We start from the raw sequence: 22184 nt of genomic DNA on the forward strand, positions 1-22184 counted from the left end.
CCCAGGCAGTCGAACCGTCGACCCATCAACCTGTTTAACGATTTTTGACCTTTTATTTTTTTTTATTTTTTAATTTTTCTGTCAAAACGGGCCATCCATTCAAACCAGAGGTCGGACCATTAACCCAAAAACTAGTGGCCAAAACGATTCCGTTTCCAGATCATTTTTTAAAACGTTGGAAAGGATGAAACAATCTTTCATTGGAACACAAGCAAAACAGAACAATAACTTGAAAAACTTAAACCACCGGAGTGGCTTCTAGTGGTAATGCATTTGATTTATGAATTTAATTAATATTCGCTACACATTAATCCAAATTTAACTAATTTTCTCATGCAGCAAATGCACCATAAATTTTGTCTTTACTTACTTATCTTTTTTTTTTTATCATGGGTGTTGATGTTGCCTTTGCTACATCAGTTTTTCTCAAGGCTTTAAGCTTGGTTTTAGGGGGCGTTTTTTTTTATTTTGAAAGGGGGGAAAGTTGGTCAGTGAAATTTTGGTTTCCATTAACCAAGAATCCCATGTTCTTTTTAAGTTTTTACAGATTTATGTGGAGACCAGGGAAAGTTTATTTTCCTGGTTATTACTTACCCGGGTAAGTGATACCCATATCCTAGGTGGATAAATAACTTTCCCACCTAGGGGAAAAGTTTTCAACACTTGAATTGGACAAAAATACCCCTTTTAATAATAAAATTTTATAGCTAAAATGGTCATTGCCTTATTTACATGATATTTCCCAAAAAAAAATTATCAAAATAACTGTATTTACCTGAATAAATAACTTACCAAAACGCAAACAAGGCTGTTTTATGCTCTTTCTCATATTAGTGGGATCTCAAACTAAACATCAAATTCAAAGGCTTGGCCATCAAAAAAAACACAAGGCCTCGGATCTCCCGGCACTTTTCAGAAACATCCATTAAGTCCGTGACATTGTAACAGGTGCCCAGTGCCCCATTACATGTAATGAGCATTTATACAAGTAGTGGGAGTAGGACACCCGTCACATGCTTATTTGAAATCCGGGGAAAAATAAAAGTGCAGTTCCAAATTCTGAAAACACACCCAAAAGAAAGATTGTAACAAAGTGGAATGAGTGTCAGAGTCGTGTTAAATTGATTCAATGCCATAATAGGGCAGGGCTGAAGACCGAATAACAGTACTGATGGTGTTTTATTTGTTTTTGGAGATTTAAAATTTTATTTTTCCAACAAGTATAACAAGAATTCTTAGAATTCCTTGGTGATTCTTGCTTGGCCCTGAACTCAGAGGGCAAAGTCCATTCTCTGTAGCTAATATGATAAAAGCAAAGGAGGGGGGGGGGGGGGGGGGGGGGGGGCGGTTCTTTTTTTTTTTTTTTTTTGGTGAAAGGGGGTCCGAATTTAGAACAAATGAGATAAGGAGTTTTTGGTTTTAAAAGATGGAAAGGGACAGCCAGCATCTCAAATGGATGAATTATAAATGCCACCAGATTGAAAATCCTGCGTTTGGAGTGAAGACTGAAGAGCCACATAAAAATGTGGCTGTTCTCTCAACAGGGCCTACGGCCCAGGCTATTAGCTCCAATCACTTTTTTTTTTTTAAATACTAAGATGGCAGCATCCACTTGGGAGCTACCTCACAGATAACATTGATTTCCCAACTACATCTACACCATTAAAAGTAGGTGGTCTAGACTCTAGAGATAAAGAAACCTGGATAAAGAAATGAAATTAACAAATTTATTGAAAATGTTTCTTTTTACACAGATGAAACGGGGTTAATGCCCCATAAAAGATTAAATGGCTAATTGTTGATATGTACATGGCTAGAGCCGCCTCCAAGATGGACTAGGCCAAGGCCAGTCAGCTACTGATGCTAAAGTATTTCGGATCTTTCGGAAAATGGTGCTCCACGTGCAACTGCCACCAAAAACCAACATCCATTAAACCAAACGGGAGAAGAAGAAAAAAAAGGCAGATCAAAGGTTATAGAAGTCTAGCATTTAGAAGCTGAGAACCATGAAATAGAGAAATTCTGCATCGAGAAGAAAGAGATACAGTGGAACTTACCACCTAAAAGCAAGATATGAGAGCCCGTGGTAGGAGATACGAAAAAGAAAAAACATGCCAAGGAAAAAAAGCTAACAATAATTCCTAACGGGGTAGTTTCGCCAATGTTTATGGTTTTGTTTTTCAAATTATACATAGTGATGAGCATCCCATAAGCCTTTAATGAAAAGAAGATTTGCATCGACAACTATCAAAGACAATATGAACAGTATGGCTTTATTTCTTTTCTTCATTTTGCAGTATAGCATATTCAAAAAACCCAGTTCCTTAAACAAGAAACCCTTGCTAATAGTCTTCAATAAAGTTTGTTTCCATCCAAGGAAAGCTTATATTTGCTAGTTGCTACCTGAACCATTATTATAAGATACTAAAAATGTTCAGTCATTCCACCTCAAAGTTAAACATGTTGTAAGACAGTTACACTTGTAGAACTACCATTCAAGTTCCAAGCAAAAGTTGAAGAAAACCATACAAGATAATCTGTATGAATCATTCTCTGAGTGGACAAGCTAAAGAAAGAGGAAAAAGTACTATTACTTCACCCAAAATATTTTCTAAAACCAAACCTTCTCATGACCTTACTCTTTTAGCTAAGATAAATAGAAAAGAAAAATAATTGAAGCTTAAATATGAATTTCCAAGGAGTGAATTGATCTCTAAGGTTAAATACAGTTTTTACGATGTAGGAACATCCATTCCATCAGAATAACCCATGGATCACCAAGAAAGATCCCATGACAAATCCTGGGAAGCCCATGAAGTTTGCCATCAATACCAATATATCAGTTATACAGGCCATCTACTATACACTGTCATCTCACAGAAACTGGACCTTATTAATTTAATTGGACAAAACTTATTAAAAAATATTAATTTTAGGAAGCTAAAGACCTAAGTCACTTTTGGGTGGCAATTTTTAGTGGCCCAAATTTGACTATCAGGATGTTTTCATGTCATTGGAAGGGCCTACAACAAAACACCTTTTCTATTCCAACATTTAGCATGCAACCCAATTTGACCCATAGCCCAAGTCCAAAGCCTATTCCTATAAGACCACAATGGAGAAGACTACAAGAAATGTAATATATGGAGGATAAGATACCCTTCACCAAAGAAAACGGAATATATTACAATTCCTGAGTATACACAAATGAGTATTTGTGATCCATTAGGATTCCATATTTAGATATTAAAGTTGTTATCAAAATCAATCAGCTCCCATTGATTATGAAAATGTTGGAATTTGAAGCTTTTGAACTGTCCAGTTGATCAACAGCTTCTCCACCTTCCCCACCAGCTGATCCCTATCATAAAGATTGAAGATCTTTCTTTCTTCCATCAACTCATCCATTAAGAAGGCTGAAAACATTAACCACTTCTAAGCACTTCCTATGTTCTTTTAGTTAAATTTCCATACCTCAAACCTTTTGAATGTTCTTGACTACTTCAAGTTTTGGCTCAGTTTGGAAGGAGTACAAATGTAAATATGTAGAGAGCAAAACCTTATATTTTGTATTATTTTGTATGTATTTGCACTGTACATATTTGCATTTATACTCTTTCCAAACTGAGCCTTGCTTAAGGAATATTTTCTTAGGTAGAAGATTTTTGAACCCCTAAACCTACAATTATGAATTCCTTCAAACTTAAACCTCTAACCCCATGTTCCCATGTTTCTTAATTCTTATTACGCCAACCTAATCCTATTGTCAAATCATACCACTGCTTGAAGGATCAAATCATTTTAAGTTAATGTTCCGTATCACCAATCAACAGTATTTGTATGATTCAAACAGCATGACCAAAATTGGTATATGTTAAAGCTCATTAAAAAAATCCAAGGACCACATGAGCAGTTCTCAGAGGTAAATTTAATAGTAACTACACCTAGATTCAAATTTTCAAACCATAATCTTATGAACAGCCAATAGGAAAGCATTTCTTGAAAGAAAACCCAAAAGTTTTGATTCAACAATAACATAAAGTACAAAAGATGAATTTCCACAGCCATTTATATATTACAAAATCAAATTACACCGACTAAACCCCCATTTTTCATGAACAAGAGTCATGGTATCATACAAGATAATAATCAACAAAATGAAGCAAATATTCCACAAAAGAATGCATGAAAAATCATTGTAGCATGCAAAAAAGAGGAAAATTCACACAAAAATACTCGGTCAGAACATCTCAAGAAACATAATAACATCTAAGTGTGAAAATTCAGGGAAATACCTTGCCCTCATCACCATCAGAATGGCGTTGAGGGAACACAACCCTCAGATCATTGTACAAGTAGAAGTGTCTCTCCCCCTCAACATTCAAACCATTTGTTTCAGGAGCAGATAAAGGATCAGATTTGCATCTCTGCAATGATCTTGAACACTTTTTTGAAGGACATAGAAAACGGAGATGAAGAGCATAACGCAGAACACCAGCACCGGATGTTTTCTCATTGACTTTTGAAGCACTATGTACAGATTTTGAGTCAGTTTCAAGGCATGCATCAATTGGGGTGAAATCCACCTCACATGTCTTCTGGCACTCATTGCTACTAAATTTTTCATCTTCTGTGCTCACAGCAAGATTGGAGTCATTTGCTTGCTCAAGACAGTCCCGAGATGAAAAGAACAGGGGGCTTATGTCTCCCTTGTTCTGGGATGGATTGCAAGGATCTTCACCATTATGTACAAAATCAACATAATTGGAACCTCCATTTCCTATAACTTTAGCACTTTGATCTGTAGATGTAGATCTAATGGTATGTACAATGCCAACTCCATTTGAACTGACAAATTCCCTGCTAAGCTGTAAAGGATGATTTTTCTCTGGGAATGCAGTAGACTTGGGCTCACTTTTCATGCCAAGATTACTGTTTCCTTCTTTTCCAGGTACCAAGGTTAGTTTAGAAGTGGCTAGAGTCATCTTTTGGCGCAAGAAAGTCTAAACACATTTGAACAGTGGCACATAAATTAATAGAATTTATGCAGATAGAAACACTAAAACAAAAGAAAGGCATATTAAAGGCCAATAATTGTAAATGATTTAAAAAGTTGATTCATGGAGCATAACAACAAAAAAAGAACTGACTAGACAAGAAGTGTATCCCGGCATCAATTCAATCTGTACTACAGGGAGTCTTATCTATGATTACATAATTCCATTCAAGGGAATGGGAGAAATCATTAAACAACCCTGTTAAAAGTGTATCATCCTCAATTCTAAATACACTATGAAAATAAATCTCTCAAAATGTTATATATTACAAAAAAAAAGTGAAAAAAAAAGAAATAAAAGATAAATGGCAAAGAGCAAGACATTCTACTAAAATATACCTTCGTTCCAGCTGGCATATCACTCAAATCATAGTTGCAAACGAAGGTGTGCAGAGGTGTCCTTTCTGGGTTGCTGAGGACCTGTTACAGTCAATTTAACATGTCAATAGATGAAAGTCACTTATTTATCACATTTAGTTCATTGGAAATATAAACTCTAAGATCTAAAGCAAAAAAATCCTAAGGTCCCAGAAAGAAGTGACAATTCATCTAAACATATAGATGCAAGTACAGCATCAACTGTTTAATCTGATACCTACATGAGTTACCCTGACAGCAAGAATCTCCTTTTTTTATTCGATAATAGCACAAGTATTATCAAAAGGCATTATCGAAAAAACACAAACATGGAAGAAGTATAGCAATGCTAGCAAGCAATGCTTAGTGCAAAGCAAAACCCCTGACTTCTGTACCCTATAGGCAGAAAGATCCATGAAAAGAAACACTAGAAGACGAAGGTCAATTATCTGTAATTAATATGACCAAGCTAAAATAAAATCGAGTCCTAGAACAACTTTAGATGCTTCTTAATAGACCCAAGAAACATACAGAAATTCCCAAGTAGTGAATACAAGAGAAGGAAATAACACTTCCTAGGACAGACAATACCGCAAGCACAAAACCACTTTACAACACAATGATAATAAAGCCAAGATCAATGCTTTGTTCTATAATCCAAAACAAAGAGATAACGAGCCTAACTTACTTGATGACCAACTAATTTTGAGGGATAAGAGGCTTAGTACCAGTTGAATGCGCCCTTTCATAGGGATATGCAAGCGGGTCTTGATAGCATGGGAACCATCAATGCCAAAGCTTCTGTTCATTTTTGGGCTTCTGCATTTGTTTGATTGCATACTTCCTGCAAGATCTATTGATGCATAGTAAAGTAAATAGTTATCTCCTTCCACACTAGTTACTGCAAATGGAAGCTTCTGTGATGGAGGCGAGAAGCTCCCTCCAGTAACATTTAGAACAGCTAGAAAACCATCAATTCTCTGTAATTGAAGAAGCAAAAAGAAGAAAGAGTAACATAAGATGACCATGAAAAGAAATCCAAAAAATCATGTTAAACATCAGTCAGAAGAAAATATTCCCTAAATGATTAACTGTAGATATTAACCTGACTAGCTTTTCCAGATGACAACCGACCAGACAATAGGGACTCTTCAAAAGAACCAACCAAGGACCTCCTAACGGGAACGCATTGAGATTTAAGGGATGAATCAGGACCCCAGTGCCGATCTATGGCAGTTGTACCTTCAATTGAAAATGGATCAAATTCTTTCTCCAGAATATCAAGATCTTGAAATGATTTGCTTGTTATCATAAATTCATATTCATCCTTTGCAAATAAAATGCCTGAGGCAGATTCATTTGGAGACTTTTCCATGCTCTTCGACATTAAAAAGTTACCTTGTATCTCTTTTCCCACAACCCCATGTACTCCTGCAATTTTCATTCTTTCAGAGAATTTTGGACCAAGAGGAGACAAAGAAAGTGGAGATGAGATCATCTTTTTTGGAACTATAGGTACTGACCCAGTTCGGGTTCTTACCTTGCTTGCTTCCCCATAGGAATCAACTCCTGGTGAAGGTAATAAGAGATTGTGACGTATGGATTCAATGTTAATAGGTATACGGCCATCAGCCAAAAAAATAAAACTTCTTCCGATATCATTATCCAGCCCATTCTTCCATCTCAGACAACTAGATACAGATGAAACTGGGGTATTTTGATAATCAATCTGGCTAATATTAGCTTTCTTGTGGTCTTGTGCCTCAGAAACACTATGCCCATCTCTCAGGACAGGAGAATCAACATGATCATTGCCTCCACCAATGTCTAGAGGACCGCCGTCAAATTGACTTGGATAAAGCATACCATTCAAAGGAGATAGCAATCGTTTGCGGACTATTGAACCGTGTGGCTCAGTTTCATTGCCACTAGCAATGCCATTGGCAGCAGAGGAAGGAAACCGAGATAGTGAAGTTTCTTCAAACCCACTAAAGGAATCCAGCCCACCCGATTCAAACCCCACAATCCTTGAAAAAGGAGTATGAATACTCTGTCCAAATTTAGGAGCAAACCAACCATTTCCTTCCTTTGCACCAATTTTCAACCCATGAGAACCAGATGCACTGTTGATGGTGCTTTTATGCATAAAACTTCCATCTGAGCCTTTGGACAGCTCTAGTGTGGTTTTCTTCTGGAAATCCCCAAGGGAAGAAGTGCATGGGAAATCCACTGAGACCCTATTGACTGTGCTTCCTCCATGCATTCCATCAAGATCACAGCTGCTCTCACTAGCAAAACGAGGTGGATGTTGAGCAAATGTGCTCAATGATGCAGTAACTTCATCAGTAATCGTGCTCAAGGATACCTGAGGTAAGCCCATTGCTGGGATTTTCGGTAAGATACAAGTATTTGGTTTTGTGTCTTTCCTTAATTCAAATTTCCTATTCTTCTTGAGTATCCATTCTATGCTCAACTCTTAAGAAATTGTACTCAAGTCGCCCAATTCCATCAAAGCCACAACAAGATTAAGCAACAGTTCTCACCTAATTGCTGCTAGAATTAGGAACTAACTCACTAAGGGAGTAAACTGTTACCAAATCCTAAAACTACTGAAAAGGTTATCACTATTCACGACCTACCAAAGGCAACATATACCAACTACTATTCCTTTGTAATACAGCGAGACAGCGGAGCCCAAGAGAAAGGTTAGAATCCAAACCGAACGAGAAGAACAGAGCTTCTGGCCTCCGTACCAGCAGGCGTTGAATGACGGTTGATTCATAGTTGCTAGGGAACCAACGCACAAGCCTGAAATGATTGAACCAATGGAAAAATAAATAAATAGCAAAGCCCTCGGATTAGCAGATATGATGAAGATGCATGAGAAACAATTTCACATATCTTCATTTGTCTCTCATCAATAGAACCCATAAGACAAGAAGAGCTAATTAAAGTACCAAAAGAAATAAAATTTATTAGGACATGCTTTCTTATTAGAAATTACTAATAGTTACAAATGAACAAACTAAAAGAGAAAAAAAATCACGAAACTTATTCTCCGGCCTGCTATATATTGATGAAGAATGTAGAGAGAGAATGAAATGAAAAAAAGGACTTCCTTTTTCCCTGTTTATATAAATCAAATCGCGAAACAAAATAACAAAAAATTTCATAGAGAAAAAACATAGTATAGCTGAGAACGCAAGCTCATTCCTTAAGACCATAAATAAATAGAGGGAAAGAAGGTTACTTGTACGGCATGCATTCAGAAACAAAAAGAAAAGCCTAACTTCTTTCCTCATCTATGCCCAAAACTATACAAAAAATATACAGGACTGATCAACAGGAATTCATCGGTAAGGGAGAAAGAGAAAAATATATATAAAAAAAAAAAAGAAAAGAAAAGAAAACGTGGGGATACCACAATTGGATTGCAGTAGACGCACGCACCAGTAAAGATGGTGATCAAAGAAATGGTCGATCATCCATGAGCTTTTACTAATATATCTTCGGAGAAGATGAAATTTCTTACGTAATTTGCATTAGAAGTAAAAACCTTAGGTAGGAGCGGCATAAAAAAAAAAAAAAAACCCTGGTAATGGATTAATAAGTTTGTCCTTGTGGACCTGGTTGTTTGTTGTGTTCTGGCGTCTGAGCTTCTTCTTGTTGCGGTTCCCTACAGTCCCATGTCATCCTCTTTGCATTTTATATATCCCTTTTAAGTAGTAACTCCTCCTCCTCCTCTCTCCTGGTTAAAATCCAGCATATTCTCAACTGGCACCACTTTTATTTTTAAGAAAAAAAAATGTCACACGACACGCTTTCTTACCAGTTTCCCGTTTCTTCCATCCTTCCGTAGATGCCAGCAATTCATTTCCTTTTTCTTGTTTTCTCCACTCTTTTTCAAGGTAGGAACTAAAACAACTACGATTAGATAAATATTAAAATAACTTTTTATCTCTCTCTCACTCGTCTAATCCTCCTCTAATTTTTACATCGCATTTATGGTAAATTGGATATTAGTATCCTGTAATTTGAGGTTAGTCTCAATTTACCACACTAACATTAAAATGGAGGGAATTTATCTAAAACTCACCATGATTTTTTGATATTTTAATTAGCTATATTTGGTTTGAGGGAAAAAGTAGGAAAAGGAAGAAAAAGATAGGAAAATTTATACAAGTTTTGTAAAGGTTTCCCTACCTTTCTAGGCCTATAAACAATATTCAAAAATCCTAATTTGAATCTGAGATTCAGTATAATCGATTCGAATATTCCTCGAATTCGGATATTATTTTTTTACCGAATAAATTATCGGATGGAATTCAGATATATATTGATCCGATCCAATAAATATCCAAACCGATTTTATTTATATATTTATATATATCATATAAAGGTTAAAAAAAAAGGAAAAAACAAGAAAATGAGAAATGAGTTTGAAAACTCATTTCAGCCTTTTGAGTTTGAAGTCCGAACCTTACATCCTTACCTCTCTCTCTCTCTCTCAAGTTTCAACTTTCAAAACCTAAAACCCTAATCCTTTGTCACTCCCTTCGTCGTCGTCGAACGCCGCCCAAGCAACCACCATCAATCCATCACCGATCACCGCCCCTCATCGTCTAAGCAATCACCAGCCCTTCGTCGGACGCCGTTGTTGCTCATCTAGTCATCTTTCCTCTTACCTCTATCTCTCTTCTCTCTGAGTCTCAGTGAGACAGTGATTCGCCGCCCAAGCAACCACCATCACTGACGGCAGCGTCAGTGATAGCGGTTGAGCATCAATCACCAACCAAAGCTCAAGCTCAAAGTGTTGTTTCCTTCGCCGCTGCTCAAGCTCAAGCAACCCTCAACCGTCCAGCATCCCCTACCTCTTTTCTCAAGGTAATTAGATTTAGATTTTCATAGAATTCGTAGATTACAGATTGGTTAATTGATTTATTTATGAGCTAGATTTTTTAGTTCATTTTCGTATGCTAAATTTCTAATGAGATAGAATAGATTTTTTTAAGATAATGAGATAGAATAGAGTACAAATTTCTGATAGTGATTTAGATGATTTATTGGTTTTTTGGTTTCTAGTTATGAGCTAGATTTTTCAGCTTTTTTCCCCTTCTTTGCAATCAATACCGATTTTTCAGCCAATTGGTTGAATTTGAATCGAATCGAATATTCGATTTAATAATCAAATTCAAATTCAAATTAATAGATTTGATATCCATCGGATATCGAATCGAATTCAAATATCAGTATTTCTAATCGGTCTAACCTGATTCGATTCAAATTCGATCCATTTACAGGCCTAATGGGGCATTAGTGCATTACCCCAAATAAATCATCTTCCTTTGCCAAAGTGAGCTAGAGACCTCTTTTCATCTGTTTATCTCTTGTCCTTTTTCTAGAGTCATCTGCTTCTCAAGCGTATGGTCCGATATTTTTAGGCAGGCCCTTCACCTTCCATCTATGACTTATTTTTTTGATTTTCTATTCTCAAGCAGTATAGCTTTTTTGATAGGCTCTCAAGTAATATAGCTTTCTGTTCTCAAGTAATATAGCTACTTCCTATCTATCTAACATCTTGAGTTGGATCTCAGTAGCTTGGTATTTTATTTGGCAGGAAAGAATTAAAAAAAAAATATTTAGTGACAAAATTCCCTCTCCAATTGGAATTATAAGAAGAATAATGTCTCTTTGTAAAACTGGTTGTCTCCTGTCTCTTTTGTATAAACATAGATCTTTTTTTTGGGTGCAGCCCATTCTATAGTTCAAAGGGCCAATTTTTTTGTTGTTGAACTGTTTGGGTGGTATGATCCGTCGTTTTGGTTGGATCAACATCTTTGTATTTTGTTCTCTTGAGTTTAATTAAGTTTTCAATTTTCAAAAAAAAAAAAAACTAGGTGATAGGTTCAAACAAATATTTAATGGAAATGCTTTAAAATCATAAGTTTTTTTTTTTCGCTTTTGTAAACGAAACCATAAGCTTCCTTATGGGCTGCAAATTAGTACCCTGAACTTAGGTATTGCAGATTAGTACTTTGGACCATGGTGCCTAATCGTAGTGAAAAGGGATTTAAACATGGTTATTTTGGCTATTTCAAAATTATGTTTCTCTTGCCTATTCAAAACTTGAAGGATATTTACGTCCTTTTATATATCATTTAATATTAGTTAACGATTTTGAATTAAATTGACAATTTTTGAGAATTAAGGTAATACAGTGACACATATTAAAATTCGGGTATCAAAATAAAACTAACCCCAAAGTACATGATAATAATCAATAAATACTAATCTGCAATATACTCTAGCATATAGTAATGGAGTGGCACATGCTTTGTGCGTGCAATATTGTTCATACAATAAATGAATGAATAAGGGAGTTTTCAGTAGCGTGTGTCAATTTCGTGTTTCAAAAAACTAGTTCTGGAATGCAGCACACTGAATTTTTTATTCAAAAAAAACAGCATAGTGTATTCTAGAAACAAGAATAAAAAATCCATGATTCTCAAATATAAAATAACATTATTTTTTTAATATTATTATTATTTCCTATCCCATTTGATTGTCTTAATATAACACTGATTTAGCATAATTTTGTCTAAAAAATTACATTTTAAATCCCAATATTTCAGAACACAGTACTGTAAAGAATAAGAACACCATTGAGGAATAAGTAAATTTCAGCATTATCTTGGCTCAATTTGACTAAAAGGCACTTATATTAGAATTCAAGTTTGACTTTGAATCGAATTCTATTTTCATGTTTGGAGTTTGATTTGAATCAGATTCAGATCAAAAGTTCAAAAAAAAGCAGATATACTTTTATATTTTATAAAAAAGTAATATATAATCAAGTCAAATTCAAGCTTTCCAGCCAAATATTTTATTGGTTGAATTCGAATTCAAAAACTTAATCAAATTTATCCTGAACTTTGAACTCAATTAGCATTGAATTTAAACTAAATTGTTCAATTAAAGCTATATTTGATTGCACCCCTAATGGGTTCCAAGGGTATAGAACACACCACACCTATTTAAGATCTTGTTAGAAAATATTTCCCAAATAACTAAATGTAGGTAAGGCATTCTTTAGCCGAGTCTTCAAGAAAAAGGAAAAGACATAAGGCTCCGTTTGATTTGTGGGATGGGGATGACAAAAAGGAAATATTTCAAAAATATTCCTTTTTCTCTTATTTGTTTTGAGGGAAATAGAGGGATGGGATGAGAAAAATGTGGGATGTGAGATCCTAAAGACATGGAAACAGGATTGTACCAAAACAATGCGACCCCGGTGTAAAAACTCAAGAAACCACTGTTTATTGCCTTCCAGTGACGAAGACGAAACCCGATCTATTCTCCATTGTTTTCTTCACCAGATACTGGTAAGGAACCACTGTTCATTGCCTTCCCCATTCGAACAGAGGAGGCAGCGGTAGTAAGAGAATCAGGAAGCGGCAATTTGAAGAGGCAACGCAGAGGAGGCAGTGGCAAGAGAACCAAGCAGTGGTGATTTGAGGCGATGGTGGCAAGAGAACCAAGCAGTGGTGATTTGAGGCAATGGTGGCAAGAGAACCAGGCAGCAGCGACAGAGGAGGCGGTGGTGGCAAGAGAACCAGGCAGCAGCGACAGAGGAGGCGGTGGTGGCAAGAGAACCAGGCAACGGCGATCTAAAGAGGCGGTAGCAGAGGAGGCGATGGTGGCAAGAGAACCAAGTAGCGGCGGTGGCAAGAGAGCCAGGCAGCGGCAATCTGCTACCTTGCTACCATCGATCTGCTACCTTCCCTGTTCTCTATCTCTCCCTCCATCTTCCTCTTCTCTCTTCTCCCTCACCTTCTTCTTCTTCTTCTTCTTCTTCTTCTTCTTCTTTTTCTTCTTCCAACGAAGAACCAGGTTGTGACATGTTTTTCCTATTATTTTTCTATATATAAAACAACACTAGAAAGTTCAATTTTTACATTTTCCCATCCCACCCAAATCTTCCTAGAAACCAAACGGAGTCTAAGAAAAAAATGAATTCCATAAAACTTTCTACAAACTCCATTGCATGTTGCATTATTATGATGATTAAAATTAACTTTTGAAAAAGAAGCAGAAAGGAGACAATCAAAAGTTTTAAGAGAAAAAAAAAATTATTGAGCAGTACAAAATCACAGAGTATATTGGTAAAAAAAAAAAAAAACTTATGTTGAAACAAAAAAAAGGTAAAAATTAGATTGCCAGAATTGAACTGATCAAAGCTCTGCATGTTGACTCATTTCAAATATGAATCGTACTCGTTGATGGGATAACACATTTGAGAATTGTGACAGCAATTATATTTGAAATGTGTGGCTGTAGATCATGTTGGAAGCTGTATTGTGGGCATATTGTTGGTATTTTATTATTTGAAATGAAATGACTGCTATAGTTGATTACTGGGCGTGTAGCGAGAAACTCAAGCAGACAAGTGGTTATGGTTAAAGGAGTTGTGGTTTGAACTTTGAACGGACGGGTGAGGTGATAGAAAACCCGATAGGGGTTTGTGGAATTGTAATTGGAAAAGGGATTTCATGGGTCACTGTGGAATCCATCAAAGAAAAATAGGTCTCCAGTCATCACATCAGTCAGGGACATGGGAAGAATGATTCACAAGAATGTGAATAGAGATGTAGGTGAAGGTGAGACATCATACTTTCCAGATGAAGACCAGGCTGTTGATCATTGTCGATTGACTTTTCTGGATGACCAATTTTTTGATAGGGCCCATTAGTTTTGTTGGGCCCAACCCAGAAGGCCAGAACCGAACCAAGACACTTTACTAGTGGGCCAAATTAACAATTCATTTGCCTATTGGTTCTACTACTTTATCTGATATTTGTATGTCAAGTTGTCAACTGACAACTGCGAATGAGGTTCGTTGAATTTAACATATCACTGGTCCATCTATACCTATTAGATGCTATGCATTTCATCACAAGGGCCTTGTTGTTGACAGCCCAGGCTATTAAATTTGTACAGACATAATAGAATAGAGATTGCCACACAAATCTTTCAATGAAGATACTTAGACGACCAGTACTTTTATACTTGTGCACAGTAGCTGCCGCTTGGTATATATATGCTAAAATAATTTTTATCTAGGGAGAATGACGGTTCGGTCTAAGGTTAAAATTTATAGGCCCAAAGTACAGTTGGGTAGTGTCAGTTCAAAATTGATGTCAATTCATGGGCGAGCATTGATACATAAGGTGGGGGAAATTGACCTTTAGAAATTTTGTAAATATGCAGTGGAAATTAGAATTCTGTAATAGTCTGTCCATACTTCTCTATTTTATCTATGGGCGGCCAACTGTTAGCCGGACAACTTTTCTTGGCCTTTTGGTTAAGATCAAGGCTAACTAGATGTTAGTCATCTGCAACTTGGGCAGGTTCGGATTGGGATTTTTGTTAAAATTTGAATTGGCCCGGCCCGGAAATCTGAGCCCAACGCAATGTAAAAGGATTAGGTCCACGGTAGCGGCAATTTTTACTCTTCATTAGACCTGTTCATGGGCCGGGTAGCCCAATGGCCCAGCCCGCACCCCGGTCGGGCTTGGTCATGTAATTAGGCCCGTGGGCCTGACCTCGAGCCTAACACAATAAGCCCGACTATGTTTCGGGCTGGGCTCGGGATTTGTCAAAAAAGCCCGGCCCGGCCCGATTCAGCATTACATATTTTATAAAATACATAATGTGTATTTTATATATTATAAAATATATAAATAATATAATATTATTGAAATATATATTTATAATTTAATATATACATTTTGTTGTTGCGCGATCTGACTACTCCCAGCTGGAGGGTGATCTGGCTTCCAATCGAGCAGCAAGTTGGATCTATCTGCAAGACAATGGATCAGAGAACTCAGGGTGGCTAACTCGGCGAGGTTGCTCCGATGCTTTAAGTTAGTGTACTGTAATGCGAACTGAATGCTTGAGAATTTGAGAGCTTGAGAGCTATAGAGTAGAGTAATCACGCGTACCTTTGCCTTGAGGTTCCTGTCTTTATATACTGGAGTTGTCGTGGGTCTCACGAAAGAGCTCCGGGATCTCTGGGGTGTGAAGATAGAGTTTGTTCCGCTTCTGAATGAGCAGTATGTAGATAAGGCTTATCGTTCCACTTCCGACTCTAGCGGAGCCGGGATGAGTTCTCATCGTGATCTCGGAAAAGTCGAGATCTGTTATCTCATCGTGATCTCGAGAGATTTGTGATCTGTTAGCTCATTGTGATCTCGAGAGATTCGGGATCTGTTGGAGAGACCTCTAGAGTTGGTTACGTGGCGATTCGAGTTGTTAGCCCCGAGCTAATACTTTGAACTGGATTGGATGTCGAGGTGAGTTTTAGGCCGAGGTGGCTAAACACTCGAGCTCAAATGTCGTGAATTAGGCTTACTAGGTTGAGCTGTCATTCCTTAATCAGGTCATGTCCACGTGTCCCCTTCTCGCTAGGTCGGGCCGAATCACCCCTTATCACATTTTTTATTTTTTTCTTTATAATTTCTCTCTCTATTCAGCCGCTTCAGCAGTAGTAACAACATGGGCTAAATTTCGGGCTCGGGCTCAGGCCCGGGCTTCGAGCTTTTTATGAGGGCCGGGCTCAGGCCCAAGTTGTAGGTCCGATGGTCGAGTCGGGCTCGGGTCTTAGAAAAATCCATTAATACAAAGTGAAAGCCTGGCCCGGCCCATGAACAGGTCTACTCTTCATGAGTCATAGCCATTTAAAAATTTTCTCCTTTTTCTGTAATTTCTAAAATAAAAGAAATCAAAAGACATTAGAAACTTGAATTATCATTAGTTGAAATATTTATTAAAGACTTAGTCATGTATTTGATATTCATTATATTAAAAAAAAACAAGTTTAGTGAATAAAGATTATTGTTACAAAAGATGGATTCAATATCTAACATTTGACCCATGGATTGGCCAAATGATTCAATGATTCAACCAAATGGATCAACAAGTCATTGGTGAAATCCACACATGAATCCACTAAAATGAAAATCTAGATCTGGTAAAAGTGGTAAGGCGGCAAGGTATGGAAAGTATAATTTTAAAATTTATGCTATGTTTGGTTTCAGTGCAATTTTATTTGTATTAGTATAAATGTATAGGAGTGCAAATGAAAAGAATGTAAATTTTGATTTAAGGGTTTTACTTGATTCCGCTTTAGGTTTTATTTTACTTAAAATAAAAATAAATCATAATTTACATCAAAATCATTTGCAATGACATGGTTCTGTATGGCACAAATAAATTTGCATTGTAACTAAACACAGCATTAGGAACAAATTTTGTTGGATGTTAAAATTTGTTGATACTTGGAAGATGCAAAGATGGACGGCTGATACTTAAAAGCTCCAAACTTGCACATAAAGTGAAAAGAACAGCAACCACACAAAAGGGGATCCAAGACACCAATCCACTTTTGCAAAATACAAGAGGGAACTAGGGGTGCTTATGATTTGGTTAACCGAACCGTGGGACATTTTTTGAATCAAACCAGTAGTATCGGTTTTTGTAAAACCGGTAACTGGAACCGAATGAAAACTAGTTGATTAACCGGTTGACCAATTCGGTTAACCATCGGTTCGGTTCATCAGTTTTTCAATTTTTTAGTTTTTACAATATATATTATAAAAATTATATATATAATAAAAAGTATAAATATATATATAATATTATATTTTAAATAATATATATATATGTTTATATATAATACATATTTATTAATTTATAATATATAATATATAATATACATAATATATGTATACCGGTCGGTTTGATTAACCGACGGTTTTTTATATTGGTTAACCGAATCAAACTGGTACCTTCAGTTTTTTAAAAACACCAAACCGACCGGTTTTTTTTTTTTTTTTTTTGGCTCACCCCTAGAGGGAACTGCTAAATCTAGATGGGGCTGAATATGATTGGAGGTTTCTCGACCTTCCAAAGTATCTCATTTATCACGTTTTAGCTATCATTATGGGATAGACTTATATAGAGGTTTCCACCCAACGTTCCCTTCCTTATTCTGAGGTGCATCTTAACAAATTTGAATGTTTGAGGGAAGACCAATTCAAAGCCTCCCCAAATTGAGACAAGTGTCTCATTGACCAAGGATCTAACCACTTGATCATCCAGCCTAGAACAAGTCGTGTATATCCACCGACACAGTAATAGTTGTAACTAGGATCCAAAGTAATCCAATAACATCAATATATCTATGCTAAAACATTTTCAAGTAAACAATCAAATAAATTTCTTTTTATAGAAAATAAATAAATAGATAATAATTTGAAAGAAAAAAACAAGTGAATGATTGTGTGTGAAAGTATTATATAGAGATAACCATAAAATAATCATTTTCCATGAACATGTGACTTGTCACATGGTTATTGGATATTCCAACATGTTGAGGATTGAACAACGAACTATGGCCACTCTACTATCAACAATTCCTCTATGGTCTCAATGACTCTTCTAAATTTTGTAGTTTTTTAATTACAAAAATAAAATATCAAATATAAGACTACTTAAATTTGCCCATTCAATTCGATGTCTTTCTCGCTAAGAAATTAAATCCAAACTTTCTTTTTTGGTAAAAGAAATTAAATTTAATCAAATGGGGCATTTTGACATGATGCACGGGTAAGGGGATCAATTAGACCGGATTTGGTCCAATCAAATCTGGTGGATACTTATGACCATTTTGGAGCTGTCCAATTCAATGTGTTGGATACACTACGATACACCACCATATCAATGCATACCGTATATTATCGTTTGATATGGACCGATACGAAAGTGACCCTGGTTTCTACAAATGAGCGCCTCACAAAAGAAGTGTTATGATTACTCATGTTGGTATATACCCAAGCACGTACCTTTACAAAGCCATTTCTTATTTCATGTTCATAAGTGTAATAAATTAATTTTTATTAAAATTAATATCTGCATGCAAATGAAAAAAACAACATACATTTATTTCCAATAACTCCAATTACAAATTAAAAAGAACAATATTCAAAATTAGTATTTTATAAATCAACGGAACAAATAATTTATAAAATCCATATATATATATATATATATATATATCAAAAAAATGAATTTTAATTTCAAAAATGTATACAAATAAAATTGATAATTATTTTTTTGAGAGTAATAATAGAATAATTCTTTTAATACTTAAAATTGATAAATTTGCACATGAAATATATCTTTAAAATTTTATAAATTATTAGTTAATATTTTAATTTGCATAAAATAACACTTTATTTATTACTTACAAAAATAAAAATATTGTTTACCAAACATTTGAGAATTAATTTTTAGTTGATTTTTTTTTGTTAATTTTAAAAAATAAAAATAACAAAATAGAAAAATGATATAACAATTATAACAATTCAAATATAATAGTTGCATATACTTTATTCTTTACACTTTAATAGATAATAAAATAATATTGGGTTTTTGCATGTATTAATTTGTAAAAATCTATATAATATGTGATGATGGCAGATTTGGCCCTCCACTGACATCATGACACATGGCATCTCAAAACAGTTAGATGACATCCCAACATCACCTAGGCGATGACTTGCCTTAACCAAAATGTTGATTCATTTTCTGTAGATTCAAAACACAGTTTATTTTCAAAGAATTCAACATCTTTAGTTTCAATTATTATGTTGGACTCTAAGTCTAGAAGCCTATAGGCCTTGCTATGTTCTGCATATCCAACAAACATACTTCTCTTACCTCTGAGTCCTAACTTGGTTCTTTTAGGATCTCGAACTCTATAATATGCTAAGCACCCCCACACTTTTAGATATGCTAAATTAAGCTTTCTTACTATCCATAATTCATACGGGCATTTGTTATTAACTCTAAAAACAATTATGTTATGTAAATGACAGGCTGTTAGGAGTGCTTCCCCCCACAGGTTTAAGGGTGCATTAGCTTTTAACAACATGCAATTTATCATTTCTGTAAGTGCTATACTTTTTCTTTCGGTCAGGCCATTCTATTGAGGGGTATAGGGAGCAGAATACTAATGTATTGTTCCAAATTCTTCACAGAAAGAATTAAACTCATTTTTAAAGTATTCAGCACCCCTATCACTTCTAAGGATTTTAATTTTCTTTTCTAGTTGATTTTCAACTTCAGTCTTATGTAGTTTAAACATGTCAAAGGCTTCATCCTTAGTTCTCATAAGATAGACATAGGTGTATCTAGAAAAGTCACCTATAAATGTTATGAAGTATCTCTTACCTCCTCTAGTTAATACACCATTGAGTTCACATATGTCAGAATGAATTAGTTCTAAAAGTCGATAATTTCTCTCAACACTAGGGAAAGGTTTCTTAGCCATTTTAGATTTTACACATATCTCACATTTTTCAGTTGATTCATTACTATAAGCAATTATACCAAGTTTGCTCATGTTCTTTGTGGATTTAAAATTCAAGTGTGTTAATCTATCATGCCATAAAGAGAAAGAATCAACAATATAAGCAGCAACTTTTCCTTCATTAATACTTAATTTGAATATACCATTACAACCATATCCCTTTCCAACAAACATCCCATTCTTGGATAGGATTAATTTGTCGGATTCAAAGACAACTTTGAATCCCCTCTTACAGACAGGATTTACTGAGACCAAGTTCTTTCTAATGTCAGGAACATGGAGAACATTCAGGAGAGTCAGTGTCTTTCCAGAGGTGAAGTTCAACTCTACGCTGCCTCTTCCAACAACTTTGGCACATGTTTGGTTTCCCATCTGTACTTCCTGGTCATCAATCACTTCTTCATATGTCTTGAACAAGGACTTGTCCTTGCAAACATGGACTGTGGCGCCTAAATCAAACCACATCCAGAAGACGATTCTGCCATGTTGACTTCAGTAATCATGGCCACTAGATTGTCTTCTACCATGTTTGCAGACTTGCTTCCGCCTTTCTGATGTCGGCAAACTCGGGCATAATGCCCCTTCTTTCCACAAACATAACAGGATCATTTGTTATTGTTGTTATTCTTGAAGTTCCCATCCTTCTTCTTTACTTGTAATGTAGGGTTATTCTTCTTCGATCCATTTTCTACAAAATTGACCTTAGAGCTCAGCATACCGGCCAGGGTCTTATCCCTACTGTCTCTAATCCGAGACTCTTCTTCAATACCAAGGTGTTGCTGAATTTGCTCCAAGGTAAGTTCTTCAGCCTTGTGTAAAAGCTTATTCCTATAATCCTTCCAAGAGGGTAGAAGTTTGGCAATGATTGCTCCCACTTGGAAAGATTCAGAAAGGATGATGTCAATGGATCGAATCTTGTTGATTATCACCTATAGTTCATGAACTTGCTCCAATATGGGTTTATGGTCGTTCATGGTGAAGTCAAAATATTCTGCAATAAAATACTTATTCGTACCTGCTTCTTGCACCTTGTATTTGAATTACAGGGCCTTCCAGATTTCTTTTGGAGATGTAAGTTCCTTGTAAAAGTTGTAGAGCCGGTCTGATAAGGCATTCAGTATGTGTCATCGGCACAGAAGTGAGCCATCTTCTCGTTTTGCTCTTTCCTTCTGTAGTTTTTCTGAGTCTTTGTCGGTGGGTTTAGAAAGTGATTGCAGATTCGGGTCCAGCAGATAGTATAGTTTTAGTGTAGTCAGAAAGAACATCATCTTATCTTGTCATTGGCTGAAGTTTGCTCCATCGAACTGGTCTAGTCGAACAAGATCTTGGTTCATCATCTTGGTCGAAGTCATGCTTGTTTCCACCTCCATTGCAGAATAGTGTTCTAAAATTATTGGAAAATGGGGTCACTGTAACTTTGGAGGAGAAGCTCTGAGGCGCGTCTGAAGACACTATCTTTAGAACGTTATTTGCCCCCACTCAGTTTCACTGAGTTTGCTATTGAGTTACAGGCAAATCCGTTCCCAAGATATAACAGAGCCTTGGACGAGAATCTGCAACCAACAAAGTTAAAGAAGAATCTTGAGAGAAACATTCTCTGAGACTGTAGCAGACCGAACTGAGAGAGAAAGAAAGTGGATTTCGAAAATGTGTGTTTTTTAAGTCTGATTCATGCTCCTTAAATAGTTTATGAAGATGTATGAAGAATATGTAGGTTTTGGTTCAGAGAAGGCACCTTGAACAGTAACAATTTCAAACATTGTGATTGTTTAAAAGGTAGTTAACAGTCAGAAGTGCGAGCAAAGTGCGCTTCATTGTGCCACACACACGCGCACACGCGTTGCATGGTATCAAACCCCCATACTCTTCTCTATTATTTCTAAGGAGTGTAAATAAACTCCTATTAAAATACTAAAAACAAAGCTTATAATTTTCCAATGTGGGACAAGTTCAAAACTGAGTTTTGTAAGAGAAAAGCTAATTTTTCAATCAAGTGTACAGGTGCAATTTCTCATACAATGGGATAGCCCATCCCTCAAACCCTAACCCCCCCCCCCCCAACTTGAATTGAACAGTCGGACCGTTCAATCCAGGAACCGGTCTCCAAAATGGTCCCGATCTGATTTTAAAAACCTTGTTTGAAACATAGTCAATGATATACGGGGCTGTTAATGGAATGCCCAAACTGGTTCCAACCTTCATAGGGCCTGTAGGCCCATAACCAACCCGGGTTATCTGGTCTGACCCAATAAGATCCGATTTTAATCAATGGGCCTTTACCTTAGACTTCTTGCCTCTTGTTTTTTTGGCAAACAGAAGCAATACAATGAGGAAGAC

The 22184-nt window shown here is 36.0% G+C and overlaps 1 protein-coding gene across 7 annotated transcripts; it reads right to left on the minus strand.

The window, feature by feature from the left end:
* Positions 1-1705: 1705 nt before the first annotated feature.
* Positions 1706-9175, minus strand: LOC104592792 (uncharacterized). Of its 7 annotated transcripts, none has more exons than XM_010252277.3 (6): positions 9040-9175; positions 6519-8221; positions 6142-6393; positions 5396-5476; positions 4296-5003; positions 1706-1907 (listed from the first exon to the last, which is right to left on the minus strand). In XM_010252277.3, the coding sequence occupies exons 2-6, from the start codon at positions 7791-7793 to the stop codon at positions 1851-1853; spliced, it is 2373 nt and encodes a 790-aa protein (XP_010250579.1). In that variant the 5' UTR covers positions 7794-8221; positions 9040-9175; the 3' UTR covers positions 1706-1850. The 7 variants fall into 7 exon arrangements, with proteins under 7 accessions (XP_010250579.1, XP_010250580.1, XP_010250581.1 ...); XM_010252278.3 differs by having other exon boundaries at positions 8864-9099; XM_010252279.3 differs by having other exon boundaries at positions 8835-9088.
* Between the last annotated feature and the right edge of the window lie 13009 nt (positions 9176-22184).

The sequence above is a fragment of the Nelumbo nucifera genome, chromosome 3 (assembly GCF_055504915.1).
Source record: "Nelumbo nucifera cultivar China Antique chromosome 3, China Antique-T2T, whole genome shotgun sequence".
Classification (NCBI taxonomy): domain Eukaryota; kingdom Viridiplantae; phylum Streptophyta; class Magnoliopsida; order Proteales; family Nelumbonaceae; genus Nelumbo; species Nelumbo nucifera.

What these genes read in the sequence shown, in the direction of transcription:
- LOC104592792 (XM_010252277.3), bottom strand. Translation starts at nt 7,793, where the DNA reads ATGGGCTTACCTCAGGTATCCTTGAGCACGATTACTGATGAAGTTACT. An exon ending in TGAAAGGGCGCATTCAACTG is followed by an intron (nt 5,477 to 6,141) that starts GTACTAAGCCTC and finishes TGACTGTAACAG; the next exon opens with GTCCTCAGCAACCCAGAAAG. An exon ending in CTGATGGTGATGAGGGCAAG is followed by an intron (nt 1,908 to 4,295) that starts GTATTTCCCTGA and finishes TTTTGGTGGCAG; the next exon opens with TTGCACGTGGAGCACCATTT.